The sequence below is a fragment of the Rhododendron vialii genome, chromosome 2a, assembly GCF_030253575.1.
Source record: "Rhododendron vialii isolate Sample 1 chromosome 2a, ASM3025357v1".
NCBI classification, from domain to species: domain Eukaryota; kingdom Viridiplantae; phylum Streptophyta; class Magnoliopsida; order Ericales; family Ericaceae; genus Rhododendron; species Rhododendron vialii.
In genome coordinates this window covers 41816601-41833643 of record NC_080558.1, presented here as the reverse complement: position 1 = coordinate 41833643, position 17043 = coordinate 41816601, and the positions used below count along the sequence as shown (strand labels likewise).

General features: G+C 38.7%; 1 protein-coding gene and 1 long non-coding RNA gene across 2 annotated transcripts; one reads left to right on the top strand and one right to left on the bottom strand.

Annotated features, from left to right (window-relative positions):
* Positions 1–1239: 1239 nt before the first annotated feature.
* On the bottom strand, positions 1240–15195 carry LOC131317813 (BTB/POZ domain-containing protein NPY1). Its single transcript, XM_058347467.1, has 4 exons — positions 14051–15195; positions 10056–10125; positions 3130–4287; positions 1240–2049 (listed from the first exon to the last, which is right to left on the bottom strand). The coding sequence occupies exons 1-4, from the start codon at positions 14110–14112 to the stop codon at positions 1513–1515; spliced, it is 1827 nt and encodes a 608-aa protein (XP_058203450.1). The 5' UTR covers positions 14113–15195; the 3' UTR covers positions 1240–1512.
* Positions 11768–12334, top strand: LOC131317820 (uncharacterized). Its single transcript, XR_009197413.1, has 2 exons — positions 11768–12070; positions 12120–12334. It is a non-coding gene; the product is annotated as an uncharacterized LOC131317820 (long non-coding RNA).
* Positions 15196–17043: the final 1848 nt, after the last annotated feature.

The following is a 17043-nucleotide window of genomic DNA, read 5'->3' as shown; positions in this document are numbered from 1 at the left end:
CTGCTCACTTTCTAGAGTTGTACTACTACCATAGCCCCCCCCCCCCCCCCCCCCCCCCCCCCCCCCCGGAGTCTTTGACATGAACTGCTCGCTTTCTAGAGTTGTACTACTACCATAGCCAGCCAGCCCCGCACCCCCCCCCCCCCCCCAAAAAAAAAAAAAAAATTTCAAGCCGATTAGACGTCGGTAATAGCATGAGCGAGTCTAGTATGTTTTGAAGTGCATTCTCAAAATCATTCTTGTCATTCATTTTTCGAGAACAGAATAGTACTATCACAAAATTTTTTTTTTTTTTTTTTTGAGAAGCAACAAATATGCAACTTATATTGATAAAAAATCATATACAAGTTACATGGCCCAAAGGCCGCAACAGATACAACAAAGAACCCAAAAAATGTCTGAAAACAAAAGAAAGTTAAAACAAGAAACGGAAAAAACAAAAAAAACTAGAAAACAAAATTGAACGAAGAAAAAGAAACCCAGTAGAAATAGCTACAATGTTGGAACCACTGGTCCACGCTCATGGATGTGGCTTGGAGAAAGATGGAGGGTCTATGGATCTTCAAGTTGGAGGTTAAAGTCCCTTCGTCCCACCGCAGTAAAGGGATAAGATGCCGCTTGTGACCCCATTGCTATTGCTGCTGGAGAACCCCTAGATTTGTCGCCAAGACTAATTAGACCCGAGAGCCAAAAACCCAGAGTAAGTTCCCAGACGCCCACAAGTTCAAAAATAATGGAGAGAGAACTTCCCTTCCTAAGGATAGAGGCTTGACCTTCTCATAACCATGAAAGTAGGAGAGGAGAGATGAGGAGAGAGAACATCTAGAGCACTAGGGAGGACTGAAAGGAAGGGACACGGGGTGGCGGCGGCCGGGGAAGAAGAAAAGGGGAAAAGTGAAAACCCTAAGGTCTCACGTTCTCTCTCTAGAACTCTCCTTTTCGGAGATGCTCACTCTGATGGTTGAAAAGGAGATGCTCACTCTGATGGGCATGACAGTCATCACCAGGTTATTGAAGTCCCATAAACTTGATTTGAGCACAGTAATCTATCTAATCGTCGAGCTCTAAAAGTGAACGACGCGGATCAAACTTATAGACTCACTGGCTCACGATGTAGCATTAGCCTAGAGCAATAAGAATAAGTTCACTGCATGTGCCTTAAAATTCTTGAAATTAACCACCCCTACCAACCATTGAAGTGGATCAAAGGCAGGACCACATCCAGGAGAGAACCAGTATAGGGATCCGATAAACTAAGGCTGACATACATAAAACGGATAAAGACACAGTGGTACAATTGACACTAGAAATGAGGAACGTACACACTCCAGAAACAAATTACAATTTTTTTTTTTGGCTGCAAAACCCACTAACACAGTAAGAAAAAAAAAACCCCCACACAAATCCCCCCCTACAGCTTTTTACACTTGCAACAGGTGAATCTACCTCTCACCACACAAATCCCCCAATACTTCTTGCTCAGTTTTTTCAAATGTACCTGAAATTGCCGCCCTACGATACGGAGTTCCTCCGGTGTCTGGATGAAGAACCGGAGGACTTCGTCTCCCCCTGAATCATTGAAGTAGGGCTAGGAGAACTACCAGACGTTTCCGAGCTCCTGTTCTCCCCATATCCATTCCCTTTTCCACCAACAAACAGCTTATCAAAGATTCTCCTCGACCTAGATCGCAACAACTGCACGCCACTTAGACTGTTTTTGCTACCCTTCTTACTTAACTTCCCATTCTTTCGTACATTCCCATCTCTTGTTATCTTTAACCGACTCATCTGTTTCCCAAGGGAATCACTGCACTCGTTTGGAAGAGTTTTATCCCACTCTTCTTCGGCGTTAGTTATGGAGTTTGAATCTTCCCGTCTTTGAACCACGGATGCTGCTCTAACTTGCTCAAAATAGAGAACTTGTACCACGACTCGAAGAGGTAGAAGCTCATTTTGTGCTGCGTGCATTGATGCGTCCATTGTCAGTTTCTTGGCATCCATAAGCCCACAAATCTTTTTCCTTTCAGCTTTTGTCAAGTTTGGGTGCTCCTGAACACATAATAATGAACACAATTTACCAGTTTGGGTTCCATATTGGTCAGTTACTTCAATTTACGAATAAAGCTGTTTTCCATCGCCATATATCTTTTGTGTGTACTAGAAGGCATAATACCAATTACCAAAGACTACAAAAAAACCCTCAATTACATAATCATCGAAGACCACAAACATGAAAATAACTCTTCTGTCGCCAAATTAATCAAACTGGCCGCATTCATGCATCCATTTTACACCAACATCAAAGGAATTACACCTGTGGATTTTTCAAGGCTATTTAACTAACTAAAAGTTTTACAATTTTACTGCTAACCAAATCAAACAAATCATGTACAATGAATTGGGGTTTGTTTCCAAGCATCCTCATTGTCCTATCTGGCATGTGCATTAATATTGTATCCATATGATAAAGTCCGTAGATGAGTAGTCTCATAGAGGTAGGAAAAGAAACTCAATGAGGTTCAGAAATTTGGATATCTCGAGGCTTAAAAATGAAGAGTATAGGGCTAAACGGCCCCAGATACTGAACCCAAAAATTTAGATTGCTGACACCACGCATCTTTGGCACGATCAAAAGATTCTTCATTCTTTTTCACCTTTTGAAGTCACATATATGACACATATATCTTAAAATTCACATGTCCAATGACTCCATTTAGTTCATTTAGTTGAAAGAATGCATATAAAAACTAGTAGCATAAATCATTTTCGCGCATTTGACAAAAATATGAGCTGGAAGGCAAAGAAGAGTTAGCACATTTTTTTGCGAGACTTCACATCACAAGGTGGTAAGTGGACAATCAAGTCCTTGATTTGGCTTCTAGCCAATCGTAGGTTTTAGGTCTCGGATTGGGCTAATGATTGTTCTTTGAGCATGATGCTATTTCCTTGCTCCTATTAGTCTTGTAACAATTTCAAAATTGATGAAATTTTTTTGCTGTTCAAAAAAAAGTGGACAATCAAGTCCAGTTTAACCATAGTACTATTAATGCTCACCTACCATATGTTTGACATGTACCACATAAAACTAGATTCAACCATCTTTATTAAAGCACAAATAAAAAGGCTTACCTTCAAATAGATGTCTATTGCTTTGTACAATCCATCATGAATTGGTCTGGCCGACTCAGGAATTGACTGTGACAAGAGAATGAAACTGGAGAGAGAAAGATTCGGATCACGAGCAATTTCTCCCAGATACCCATCAATCAGTTTACCAACATTCAACCATGACCCATGCCCTAACACAAAATCGCCAGTGATTTTTGCTTCCCAGCAACATTTCTCATGTAACATAAATCCATCTACAAGGGCCTGCACAAGTTCCACGTCATATATTGTAGCTTGGGAAGACCGAGCCAGAATCAATAGATCATTAATAGAAGCCTCATCCAACTTCAAACTGATCCTCTTTATCAAGTCTTCCCTTGGGGTCTCATCCACTCCAACCAAAACAGCAAATTTCAATAACTTGAGCAAGAAACTACAAGAACATCCCAAGCCTCTGTCAGAAGGCAATAAGCAAATTATTGTTTCGACCAGAGATTTGTTCCTCATGAGATGAACTTCAGAAGCAAACGAATCAATGGTGTCCGGTAACCATCTCATAACATAAGTCTTAAGCGCCTCCCCAATCACATTCCCATCCATTCTTCCTTTTGATCTCACGGCAATCATTACGCGCTTGTATTGGTCAATATCCAGTTCACATATATCTTCAACCCACCAATCCTTGGGAACATAATCAACTCTTTCTGGGATTTTCATCCCATGTTCGACTATTCTATCAGGCGCCGATAACTTCCGGTTATAAGTGTAAGACCAGGTGATACTTGATGGGTCCACAGAAGTTTTAGACGCAATAGAATCGACACATCTCCCAATTACTTTCAGATCTTCAGACCATGGAAGTAGAGATTTGGTAGTTTGCAGAACAATAATGGTATCTTTCCAACTGCGGAAGATACTGGAATTTAAAAATACCTCAATTTTGAAAATTAGGTTTCCTCGATCAACATCCTCAGACATCTCAAGGTACTCTGCCCCACAACGGGCAGCCACAACGTTGTACGCATTGAGAGTGACGGTCATTCCATAGCAGAATTTCGCACAAATTTCGAAGGCTTTTGGCCCACCAGGAAAGTCGGCAACATGAATTTCTTCGGAATCTTCCTCATGGGCTTTCAGTACAAGTTTATGCAGGCGATTGCTCTTGGACAAGAGAGGGAACTGCAAACATGGATTAGAACACCACATTGTCAACCAAAGAGAAAGAACAAGCAAGATAAACAAACTGAAGGCTATGCAATACTAACTAATTGTTTCTTTTGCTGACCAAGAAATTAATTTCCGGATCTAGCAATAAATACACACTATACAGTAGTCTTTCTGTGTTTACGTGAAATAATAACAAAAATTCCCATTGGTTTAGCACTTCATCTTAATCTTAATATTTTTTCCTGCACCTTTTCCATAGTAAGAAGAAGAAGAACCATGCTTTTATTTATTGGAGGAAGCTAATATCAGTAAAGTCTTGAACAGGACCCAGTTGAGCCAAGCTCAAATATTCCGTTTCACTTCACACGACTGGTTTCAATGGTTGCCCTTTACTTCAGTCACTGTTAGATGATGTATCAATTTGTATCTAGTGTAATTATGTGTCTTATCATGTAATTAGTTTAAGTATCTAGGACCGTATTGCAATTATTATACAGCTTGTATATATATATTTTACGTTAAATGAAATGAACTCTAATAGGTTTCCTCCCTATTACAATTACCCTAAAACTGAACATGGTATCAAAGCGATAGAACCTAGCGACCTACGACGTTTTTCTCGTTGCTGCGTGAACAGTACTCGCGTGAACAGTGCTTCGATCAGTCGGGGCTTGCCATTGCCGTCGATTAAATCTGTTCTCGCCGATCAAATCTATTTTTTTCTTCTCTCACGAAGTTTCAACACTGTTTCAGTCAGATCCGAAGGTATTCAGTTAATTTTTTTCAGGTTTTAGGGCTTTTGGAACCTTTATTTATTGTTTTTGGAGTTCTAAAGTTGCTGGGAACATTGTTTATTATTTATTTGGCATTATTGTTCTGCTTCAAGATGTCAGAAAAGAAAAAACAGGCTTCCGCTAGTGGCAAGGATGAGTTGAGTCGTGTTGGGACTCTGGATAACTCTCCATTGGATATTTGTCCCATCAAACTGGATGACACAAATTATTTACTTTGGTCTTGTACTTTTACATTAGCTATTGAAGCTAAAGGGATGTCTGAATTTATTGAAGGCCCTGTTACTGAGCCTACTACTGATGTTGAACTCAAGACGTTTAAGTCTCGTTGATCTTTAGCCATGACCTGGTTGTTTAATTCTATGAAGGCTGCTTTTCGTAGTCCTTTCTTGCTTCTTAACACTCCATATCAGATTTGGACTATTGCCAAGCAGACTTATTCTCAGCAGGGCAATGATACTCAGTGTTTTGAGTTGCGAAAGCGACTTCGTACTATGGATCAACACAATCGATCTGTTGTTTACTTTGCTGATCTCAGCGGGGCCTGGCAAGAATTAGATTATTATCAGGAGTTTCAAGCAGTCTGTTCCGTTGATGCTGGTGCTTGGTTAAAAAGAATAGAGAAAGAGCGCGTGTATGACTTTCTTGCTGATCTTGACGTGGAGTATGATCCAATTAGAGTGCAGGTGTTGGGTCGTGTTCTGTTTCCATCTTTGGGAGAGGCTTATGCCATTGTTCAACAGGAGGAGAGCAGAAGGGGTGCTATGTTACAAGCTCCTACTTCTGATCATTCTGCATTGGTTGCTATTCTGCTGGGACAGTTTGGGTCTGGTAGTGGAAAGTCTCAGTCTGGTACTACCAGTGGGACCATAGACCGTATGTCACTCCAGTGTGATTATTGCTACAACACTGGACATACCAAGGATTTCTATTGGAAGTTACATGGTCGTCCTTCTCGTGGGCGAGGCAGTGGACGTGAAGGTCGAGGTCGTGGTCCCGGGCATTCTCAGGCTCAGGCACATGTTTCAAAATTTGCTACCTTGTCTAATTCTGGGTTCAGTACAAGAGTTCAGTCACCCCTTCTGATTCTGTTGGCGGTTTCTCTTAGGGGGAGATGCAAGCTCTCAGGCTGATTCTTCCTCTACTATAGCTCCTATTTCCATAGCAGCTCCTACTGCATCATATTTTGCTCATTCGGGTATTCCAGTTAGTGCATTTATTGCCTCCTCAGGTATTCCTTGGATTATCGATTCTAGTGCTTCAGATCATATGACAAGTTGTTCCTCTGTTTTTTATTCCTATTCCACTTGTTCTGGTAAGGATAAGGTTCGAATTGCCGATGGATTGTTCTCTGCTATTTCAAAGAAAGATTCCGTTCGCTATTCTCCCTCTATCTCTCTCTTCAGTCCTCCATATTCCAAATTTTGCCACTAACCTTCTTTCAGTTTCTAGTTTTGCCCATTCTGCAAACTGTTTTGTGACATTTTTTCCTACTCACTGTATCTTTTAGGAACTGAAAACGGAGAAGGTGATTGGCAGTGGTAAAGCACATGGTGGTATCTATTATCTGGAGCATGTACCTCATCCATCTCAGCCATCTTTATCATGTGGACAAGTTCTATTGGCAGATATGAGTTCCACTCTTTCTTTGTTACATCGGTGGCACCGTAGATTGGGTCATCCCTCTTTTGGGATATTAGAGAAACTCTTTCCTACTTTAATTAAACATTGTCCTAGGGATTAGTTTTTTTGTGAAGCCTGTGAGTTTGGAAAACATAAACGCTCTTTTTATGCACCTATTAATAAACGAAGTGATTCTCCATTTATGGTTATCCATTTTGATGTTTGGGGTCCTTCTCCTGTTACTTCTTTAAAGGGCTATCGATGGTTTATTATTTTTATTGATTGTTATTCTCGTGCCACATGGGTGTACTCATTCCAGTCAAAAAATGAAGTCTTTTGCTATTTCAAATCTTTTCATAAGATGGTGTGCACTCAATTTGATACACACATTAAAATTCTTCGGAGTGATAATTGGACCGAGTATATTGATAAGATTTTTCGGACCTATCTAGATGATAATGGTATTATTTTTCGGACAACTTGCGTTGACACTCCAAAACAAAATGGAGTCGCTGAGCGTAAAAATCGTCATCTTGCTGAGGTCGCTCAATCTCTTTTGTTCACTATGAATGTTCCCAAATACTATTGGGGAGAAGCTATTTTAATTGCTACATATCTTATCAACCGTATGTCATCCAGTGTCCTTAATTTTAAAACACCCATTGAGTGCCTGTCAAGTAATTGTCGAGTTATGACTCTTCCACCTAGGGTGTTTGGTTGTGTGTGTTTTGTTCATGCCCCAAAACCTTCTGGGGGCAAACTAGGACATAAAGCCCATAAGTATATTTTTGTTGGGTACTCTCCTACCCAGAAAGGCTAGAAGTGTCACGATCCTTATTCGAGGAAGATGTTTGTCTCTATGGATGTTACCTTTTGGGAAATAGAAGTTTTTTATTCTCCCTCCAAACCATCTCTTCAGGGGGAGCATCAGCAGGAGGAAGAGATGTTTACCTTTTATAATCATAGTGGGGAGGAGAAATTTTTCTATGATCATAGTGAAGGGGAGGAGGAAAACACCGGAGAGGAACCAATATCTGTTGATAGGGAAACACATGATATTAGTGGTAACATTGAGGAACAACTACCTGCATGACGAGGACTGCAGGGAGCTGACTTACAGAGGTATGCTAGACGGAAAAATGGAAAGTCTTCATGTACGTTACCACCTTGTCAATCACAATCACCCACTCCAGTTCCAGATTCCTCAGCTGACTCTTCTGGTAATGATTCTTCTTTTATTAAACCTCCTCCTATGGATCCTAACAATCTTCCTATTGCTATTCGAAAAGGTGTTAGATCTTGTACTCAACATCCTATCTCACAGTTTGTATCTTATGACCGTTTGTCTCCTTCGTACCATGCATCTATCTCCTCTTTTCTTTATATCTATTCCACATAATTGGCAGAATGCATTCAAGATACCTAAGTGGAAATGAGCTATGGTAGAAGAGATGACAGCTTTGAAAAAGACTAGCACCTGGGATCTAGTGTCACTTCCAGGAGGGAAGAAACCAATGGGCTGCAAGTGGGTGTTCACTATTAAGCAAAAGGCTGATGGTACAGTTGATAGATACAAGGCAAGGCTTGTTGCCAGAGGTTTTACTCAAACTTATGGTATTGACTATGAGGAGATGTTTGCTCCGGTATCGAAGATGAATTCTGTGTGAGCTCTCCTCTCGTATGTTGCCATTTGAATTGGCTTCTTCAACAGTTTGATGTGAAAAATGTATTCCTCCATGGTGATTTAGAGGAGGAAGTTTATATGGATATTCCACCAGGTTTCTCTTCTCCTGCAAGTGAAGAAAAGGTGTGTAGATTGAAGAAGGCACTTTATGGGCTGAAGCAGTCACCTAGAGCCTGGTTTGGCAGGTTTTCTAATGCTATATTGAGTTTTGGTTACAAGCAGAGTCATGCAGATCATACGATGTTTATCCGGCGAAGTAATGGTAAGATTGTTGTTCTTATTGTTTATGTTGATGACATAACAATGACAGGCAATGATGTGAGTAAGATTCATAACCTTAAGTCTCGTGCTCAAGAGTTCGAGATTAAGGACTTGGGATCATTGAGATACTTCCTTGGAATGGAAGTAGCGAGGTCTAATAGAGGTATCTTTATTTCCCAACGCAAGTATATACTTGATTTTTTGGAAGAAACAAGTATGTTGGGCTATAGACCTGCAGATTCTCCTATTGAGGCGAATCATCTTAGTGGGAGATGTGGGGGAGCGTACTGATAAGGAGAGATATCAGTGACTTGTGGGTCGACTAATATACTTGGCCCACACTCGACCAGATATTACTTATGCAGTAGGTGTTTTTAGTCAGTTTATGCATGATCCTCGTACTTCACATCTAGATGCAGTTTATCGTATTCTGAGATATCTGAAATTAGCTCCAAGAAAAGGAATTTTATTCTCTAATCATGGTCATTTGCGATTAAAGACATTCAGTGATGCTGACTGGGCTAGTTCTATGGATGATAGGTGCTCTACTTCTGGCTATTGCACTTTCCTTGGGGGTAATCTGATTATCTGGCGAAGTAAGAAGCGATTGGTAGTCGCCAGGTCTAGCGCAGAAGCTGAATATAGAGCTATGGCTAATGGTGTTTGTGAGCTCTTGTGGCTCCAAACTTTGTTACTTGATTTGGGGTTTGCTGACAGTGTTCCGATGAAACTCTACTGCGATAATAAAGCTGCCATTAACATTGCTCATAATCCCGTTCAACATGACAGAACGAAGCACATAGAGATTGATCGACACTTCATCAAGGAAAAGTTGAATGAGGGTTTGATATGTATGCCGTTTGTGAGATCTGGAGATCAGTTAGCTGATATATTCACAAAAGGGTTGGGCAGCAATAGTTTTCATCCTATTGTGTTCAAGTTGAGCTTGATTGATATTTTCGCACCAACTTAAGGGGGAGTGTTAGATGATGGATCTATTTGTATCTAGTGTAATTATGTGTCTTATCATGTAATTAGTTTAAGTATCTAGGACAGTAGTGCAATTATTTTACAGCTTGTATATATATATTTTACGTTGAATGAAATTAACTCTAATGGGTTTTCTCCCTATTACGATTACCCTAAAACTAAACAAACGCAATGAGAACTCCGGTACAAAATATGATTGTTTATTTTTTTTGGAAAAATTAGGCAATCCATATACTGCAGTCTGCATCCAAACATTAGCAAATTTAGAAAACCTTGTGTTATGTATTCTTGGTGGATGTCAAATGACAAATGAACAAATCATTACCAGGGAAATACCCTAGGGTTCGAATTAGCTAATGATTAATTCATGATAAAAAAAATCCAAACAAAAATTCTTAATTCAACTCAGGAAATCTAGTGATAGGTCATACCTTGTGAAGGTAGAACTTCACTTCCCCAACGTTTACGATCACATCTGTCGCCAACTCAGATGACACATACCTGCGTGAAGACATCGGCAAGAAAATGAACGTACAAAATTCAACTTGTGATAAGACTAATAATATACTGAGGAGAGTTATGCATGCTCGATTGGCAAGACTGCAAGAGAAGGGAAACAAATGCAAATTGCTAAGATGCCAATATCGCATTGTGTACAGAACTAAATTAAATTGTTAGAGCTTGTCCAACATTGATAAATTATCATCTCCAAACTACTATATAAATATGGGCAGCAATTGGTTTTGAGTTGGATTCTTTAGCAAAAACAAAACACAAGTCATCAACTTAGCCAAATTTCATCCCCTGAAGAGATAAAATGTGGCAAGGTTACCAATTCACTCAGGAATCTGCCAAATCCCCTGAATCAGCTAGTCAATTTTGTAACTCTTAATAAGAAATTATTCCCCAAAGTTCACATATTAATTGACCATTGCTATGTATATGTTCAAAGTTATAAGAAATGGGATGGAACCCAGTAAAACCATTATAAAGTCACCTACAAACATATTCAGTTTGACTGCACAAAAGTGGATTTTGAGGTTGTCATATAGAACCAACATCTGCTGGAACAAAATCGATGACAACACTAGGTTATCCAAATGCTTTACAATTCAAGTTTGTTCAGCTGAAAACCTACGTTGCATTCCAGCTGTGCGAGGAAATCAAAATAGTCTTCCGCCAGTGGAGCCGCTGAAGTCAAATATAGTGCCACACAAATGCTATTGAAATCGTAGCTGAGGGAAATATTTGGTAGAAGAAGAGACAAATTTGTTCTCATTTTTTCTTCCAACACAGATTGTTTACCAATAGTTCTAACCTTTGTTGCAACAAATAGCTGTAAACCAATGAAAGAGGACACACTGGGCAACTCAAGAGAATGATTGGCTTAAAGGGTCCCATTTTGAAGTATGAGCAGTTGATAATTGCAGAAAAGTCAATGTAATCTTTGTTCTTTTTCACTAATGCAATACTGAATGACAAGACTTGCCCAAAAAAATACTGAATGACAAGATGCTATTTCAAACCAATGATTGCCAACGAATAAGCACTGATACAAGTACAGATACGGAACATAGACGGAATGGACATCGCATTCGAAAGTTAGGACGCAAACACAAAGGGGTCACATTGACTGTCAAGTAAAAAATTAATTCTGAGAAATTTGGGTAAAAACACAAACAATCTAACAACACAAATTACACTATGGCCTCATAAAAACACAAACCATCTAACAATACAAATTACACATTGCATTCTTAAATAAACAATGCATATCATTAAGCACCTATGAACCAAGCATTCATGATAATTTTGCCCCTTTACCCAACTTTTTAAAAATTACATTATGATCTCCTAATTTGTCCCTATCGCATCCCTCACATGTATTGTGCATTCCCAACATGTCTGAATAGCAACAAATATAATGAAAAATCAGATTCATGTTTAGCCGCGTCCGTTGCGTGTCTGTTGCATGTCTTATCATACTTGTATCGGACATGTCTCCACGTGCTGTCCTTATCAAACACGTGTCCAAAGATGTACTTGTAGTGACCCGTATCAGACAAGTATCGATTGCCAATGTGTCTGTATTTCTTCAATTTCCAACGTAGCTAAAGCAAGCCAAGTGCATCCATACCTACCATCCAACAACTTTGCTTAAATTTCGAACTGATTGATTTGTTCTATCATCTATGATAGGAGTAAGTGGAGGGGGTTATGTCTTATCCAAGAGCAAATTGGTGTCTTTGACGAACACAGAACTTGCATCATCTACATAACACAATATGGACCTAACCATATGAGCACTGGCAAATGGCGTAACTTATCCCAACTACAGACACACAGTCCTCGTAGAGTATTGACTTGCTAAAATGCACTGGTTGTCATATGGATTACTCTGATTAACAAAAAGAAATTGCTTAAGAAATGGTTAAAATCACAAACTGTAATTAATTCTTATATTAAATGCATATCGCCATGTAACTTAGTCATAGACATGTTACTCTGATAAACTTGGGTGCACAACATTGAGAACAATACCACAAGTTCACAGCAGGAATTGAGAACTTAACAGTCATAATATCAACCACTACGCCATCGTCGAGTTGTTGAAAATAATGCCTAATTCAGCTTCCTAACATCAACTAACTAAGATTCTACCTTCCTACCTTGGATAGTTTTACTGAAGCTCTCATCTGCCACCCCCACCCCGACCAAAAAACACACACACACACACCCAAGAATGACAATGTGTGGGAGTTAGAAGGCAGAAACCAATTAACGTCGAAGTAAATTACTTCATGCATAGTGGAACCAAGCAATTCATAGTCAAAACCATCTGCCCAAAAAAAATTTTTACAGCAGAATTTAATTTTTCTTTTTTTCCGCCAGTCAAGGGTGTCCGGCCCAGCTTATGCGCACCTCGACTATTACTCTCCCTTGTCCGGTCAAAGGCAAGCCATCCACACCGGCTCTAGGGGATTTACAAGAGTTTTCTCTCTTGCGACCTAGCCCCAAGAGGTTGCCAAGTTTCTTTCTTGCCGTATTTTTGATGTTATTATGTCACATACTCAAATTTGTCCTTACAATAATCAAATCAACCCTTGGCCGGCTATGGCAGAGTATAATCCAGAATGAAAGTATCTAGTCGCTGGTAAATTATCTGCCCTAATGATTAAAGGGTCTTTAGCCCATCTTCTATAACTTTAAGTTCTTTAACTACACTCAGGACCACTGAATAATCTCTCCCAACTCATCAGAATCAATATTCAGTACAGTTCAACATCAGGACCACCATAGGAGTGCTTTATACAACCACCCCGAAAGCAACCCAAAAGAAAGATATAAATAAAAGTATAAAAGGTGAAATATAAATTTTATAACCATTTAAAAAATACCCCGAATGATTAGACTTTTATTTTCACCCGTTCACAATGTTTTTTCACTTGTAAACAACATCTAATCACCTCTCTCTGTAAATTCAACTCAAAATATACTCCTACAGTATAACATTGAGTTTTTCCGGTTGTCTAAACAAACTCAACTGTCTAAACCCACAAAAACACGAATTTTGAGACAGCTTACTTTTCTCACATGCATCGATTAAAATTCTAATTGGCGAAAACAACTTTTCTAAAGTCCAACTTATTAGGGGAAACTCACTCATAGTACCATTAAATAGAAATCATAGAAATAAATTGCATTAAAAGGGTTAAAAACATGGATTGTACTGTATAACTCTTCCAAACAACACGTAGGTAAAATGTCTCAGAGATGGCTGCATTTTTTATACCAAATAGGAAAACATATGCCCATGACAGTAAATCACATACATGCCCCCAGAACACATGAGAGAGAGCATAAGAGAGGAAGCACAAAAACAGAATAGAGGATAGTGAGAGCAGGGTTTTAAGTGTAGTGATCATTTGGGGGCCATCAGAGTTTTACTCGTCGTTAACTTCACTTCAGGGACCCGAAATTAGTCGAGGTGCGCGCAGGCTGCCTCCGACATACCGTAGCTAATAAAAAGCAGCACAGAAACAGAACACATTGAGAGAGAGAGAGAGAGAGAGAGAGAGAGCGAGAGAGCGAGAGAGGAAGCACAAAAACAGAATGGAGGATAGTAGAGCAGGGTTTTAAGTGATGTGATCATTTGGGGCCATCAGAGTTTTGCTCGTCCTTAACTTCAGGAATCCGAAATTAGTCTGAGTTGCGCGCAGGCTGCCTCAGACACACCGTTGCTAAACAAAAAGAAGCACAGAAACAGAATAGAAGATAGTGAAAGCAGGGATTCAAGTGCTTGTGATCATTTTGGAGTAAAAACGGAACAATGCAAGAAAACAGTGAACAGTGAACAGAAGCACAAAAAGCAGCACATACATCAAAGAGAGCAAACCAATGTACAAAATGTAAACCCAATTAGTACCTGACTGTGTTGCCTTCAGCATGAAACGCATCAGGCTTCGAACCCAACTTCATAAACTTCATTCTTCTCCACCACAAAGGAAGCAAAACCCACCAAAAACACCCACCCAGAGAAACCAAACTCACATTTCCTCCTGTGACAAAAGAACCCTCCAAATGCAAACAACACCCACAATTTCTGTTCTTGCCAAAGATTCCCTCGACAGAGACAAGAATTGTTGCAGAATAGAGACAAAATTACGCAACTAAACCATCACATCTCTCTCTAAAACCCACGACATGTTTTTAACGGTGGTGGACCAGTTTTCGAATACAACCAGGAGGAAACAACCACAGGAACCCAACACAGTACTACAGTCTCGGTTCTGGAGCCCAATTCAACACTGAAGTAATGAGGTGGGTTGACGCTATATTTCTTTTCAAATAAATTAAAAATATTAATTTGTTTTCGCTTCAAATATCAAAAATACCATTTAGACTTCAATGTCAAGTAAAACGAGTCGTCTTGAAAAATTAGAAGTTTGAAATAAAAATACCGAAAATATCAAAAATACTATCCAGATAATAGCATTTTTTCGGATAAATGTAAAAATACCACATATTTCCATTTAAAATACCAAGAGTTAAAATGGGATGTTTTGGAAAAACATATCAAGAATACCGTTTTAAACTCACCTTTGGTTTTTTCGGAAGAAAGGGTTTTCGGGTTTCTTTTTTCCTTTCTTTTTATGATGACATCGATGATGGCATTAAACGCCCATAAACAATTGCGCAACAACCAACCAACTGGACCAAAAAATTACTCCACCGTGGAGTACACACAAAACCCATCTTAATTTCTCGCCGCCTTTGCTTTCAAATCGCCCTGATTCGCGAAGATTTCCTAAAGAGGCCCAAATCTCGATATATCTCTCTTTTTCCACCCTTTCTCTCTCTGCGTACGTGTATGTATGTGATGTGTCTCTCTCTCTCTGTCTAGGGGTATATGTTTTTGCATGGGTGATGAATGCCTTTCCTCTGCTCCTGCTGGAGTTGTCTCCCTATCCCTGAATTGCAGCAAAAGAGGAGAGAGAGGCAGAGAGAGAGTGTGTGTAGGATACTGTTTAGTGCAGAGTGGCCTCAGAGACTTTTCTATGCCGTTAAAGCACGCCAACCTTGCGAAGACCATTTTGACCCTTGTTATACTCTGTATTTGCTGAAGTGACCCTCATTTGCTTTTTTTAGGACGGTCTAGCAGTCCCCGTTGGATTAAATAAGTCAAGTGATTTATTTTTTTGTTTTTATTTAAATTTTTTTTGCATTTCTTAATTTTTTGTTAATTTTTGGAAATTATTATTTTGTCATGATGAAAAGAATTTAAAAATTCAAAAATTACGATCGAAACCTAATTTTTTTGAATATAAACAAAAATAAGTCAATATGCCAATTTTTTCGTCTTTGTTAAAAAAAATTGAATTTCCTTCGTAATTTTTTACGTTTTAGATTCTTTTTGTCACGACGAAGCAGTAATCCCCAAAAAACTAACAAATGCGAAAAAAGTTGAATAGTCACGACGAAGCAGTAATCCCCAAAAAATTAACAAATGCGAAAAAAATTGAATAAGAACAAATAATCTAAAAAGTAAAAATTACGATCGAAATCCAATTTTTTTGTATAAAGACAAAAATAAGCCAATTTTTTGGTCTTTATTCAAAAAAATTGGATTTCGATCGTAATTTTTTACTTTTTAAATTCCTCTTGTCATGAAGAAATAATAATCTCCCAAAAATTGACAAAAAACTAACAAATGCGAAAAAATTTGAATAAGGACAAAAAAAATAAGCCTAGTGGCTTATTTAGCCGAACGGCCCCTAAGTATGTACAGATGTTTGAGAGCTTACTTTTTGTCTTTTCATTTTTAATTTGGCTTTTTCAATTATTATAGTCAGAATATATTTTGAATTTGGTAGAGTGTTTGGATGATATGTGCAGAATGTATTTTGCAACATGACAGGGTTTGTTTGGTTACCCTACCTTATGGCTTTTTGCATTTTGATTATTGGTTTTTTGACTTTTTGAATTTTGGTCAGAAAGTGTTTTGAATGTGGTAGATTATTTGGAAAATAGTGCGGAATGTATTTTGCAATATGATTAGTGTTCGGGAGATAAATGCAGAATACATTCTGTAAGTCTCTTAGAGGATCCTCACAAAGAAGAATCCTTGTACAGGATCCAGATCCCTTGTTAACCAAAATGAATTATGGTGGAATGCATTTTGCCGATGGACATCCAAACACCGAAAATGTGTAAAATGTGAAAAGGAAAATGAGATAAGTAACCATCCACACACCCCTTTAATGTTTGGAGATATGTGTAGAATGTATTCTGTAAACTGTAAATCTTATTGTTAACCAAAAAAAAAAAAAAGAGTCAAAAAACTCCTCCTACCCATTTTTTTACTTCTCTTCTCTAAATAACAATTTGAAGAAATCATTCTGAAAAATGAGTTTTGGATGGCCCTTGCCAGGGCCCTGCTCATAAGTATTGGGGATCGGAAGCGAACCTCTTGAATGAGGCCACCCTATATTTTTCATACAAAAGTGATCTACAAAGAGTCATAAAAAAAAACCAATACAAAAGATTTACCATTACAAAATAAAAGCATATAATTATCCCAAAAAAAAATGCAACTATTACAATACTTCAAAATCCATCATTTGAAAATTATTCTTCTCGCACTTTTTGCTGCAAACGCACTGATTAAGTCTCCATAGTCAAGCTGCTTCACCAACTTCTTCTCGATAGACAACATAGCCAATCCATTTAAACTTACTTGGTAGAGGTGGAGAGTTGGAGATAGTAAAAGAGAGGCCTCAAGAAATTCCGTGTGCAAGTATTTTCCGTCCATAGTCGTTGGTTGTTGTCTTCCCTCCCCTTCGACTCCTCAAGCATGAAGCGTTTCTAGTTCTTGCCGTACTTACTCCTTATGATCGGCTATATCTTCTTTTTCTTTTT

Bases quoted from the DNA above. Each gene is read 5' to 3' on its own strand.
- LOC131317813 (XM_058347467.1), bottom strand. From the start codon at position 14,112: ATGAAGTTTATGAAGTTGGGTTCGAAGCCTGATGCGTTTCATGCTGAA. The intron at 4,288-10,055 runs GTATGACCTATC...CCATGTTTGCAG, and splicing joins TGAAGTTCTACCTTCACAAG to TTCCCTCTCTTGTCCAAGAG. The intron at 2,050-3,129 runs GTAAGCCTTTTT...TTATGTGTTCAG, and splicing joins CAATAGACATCTATTTGAAG to GAGCACCCAAACTTGACAAA.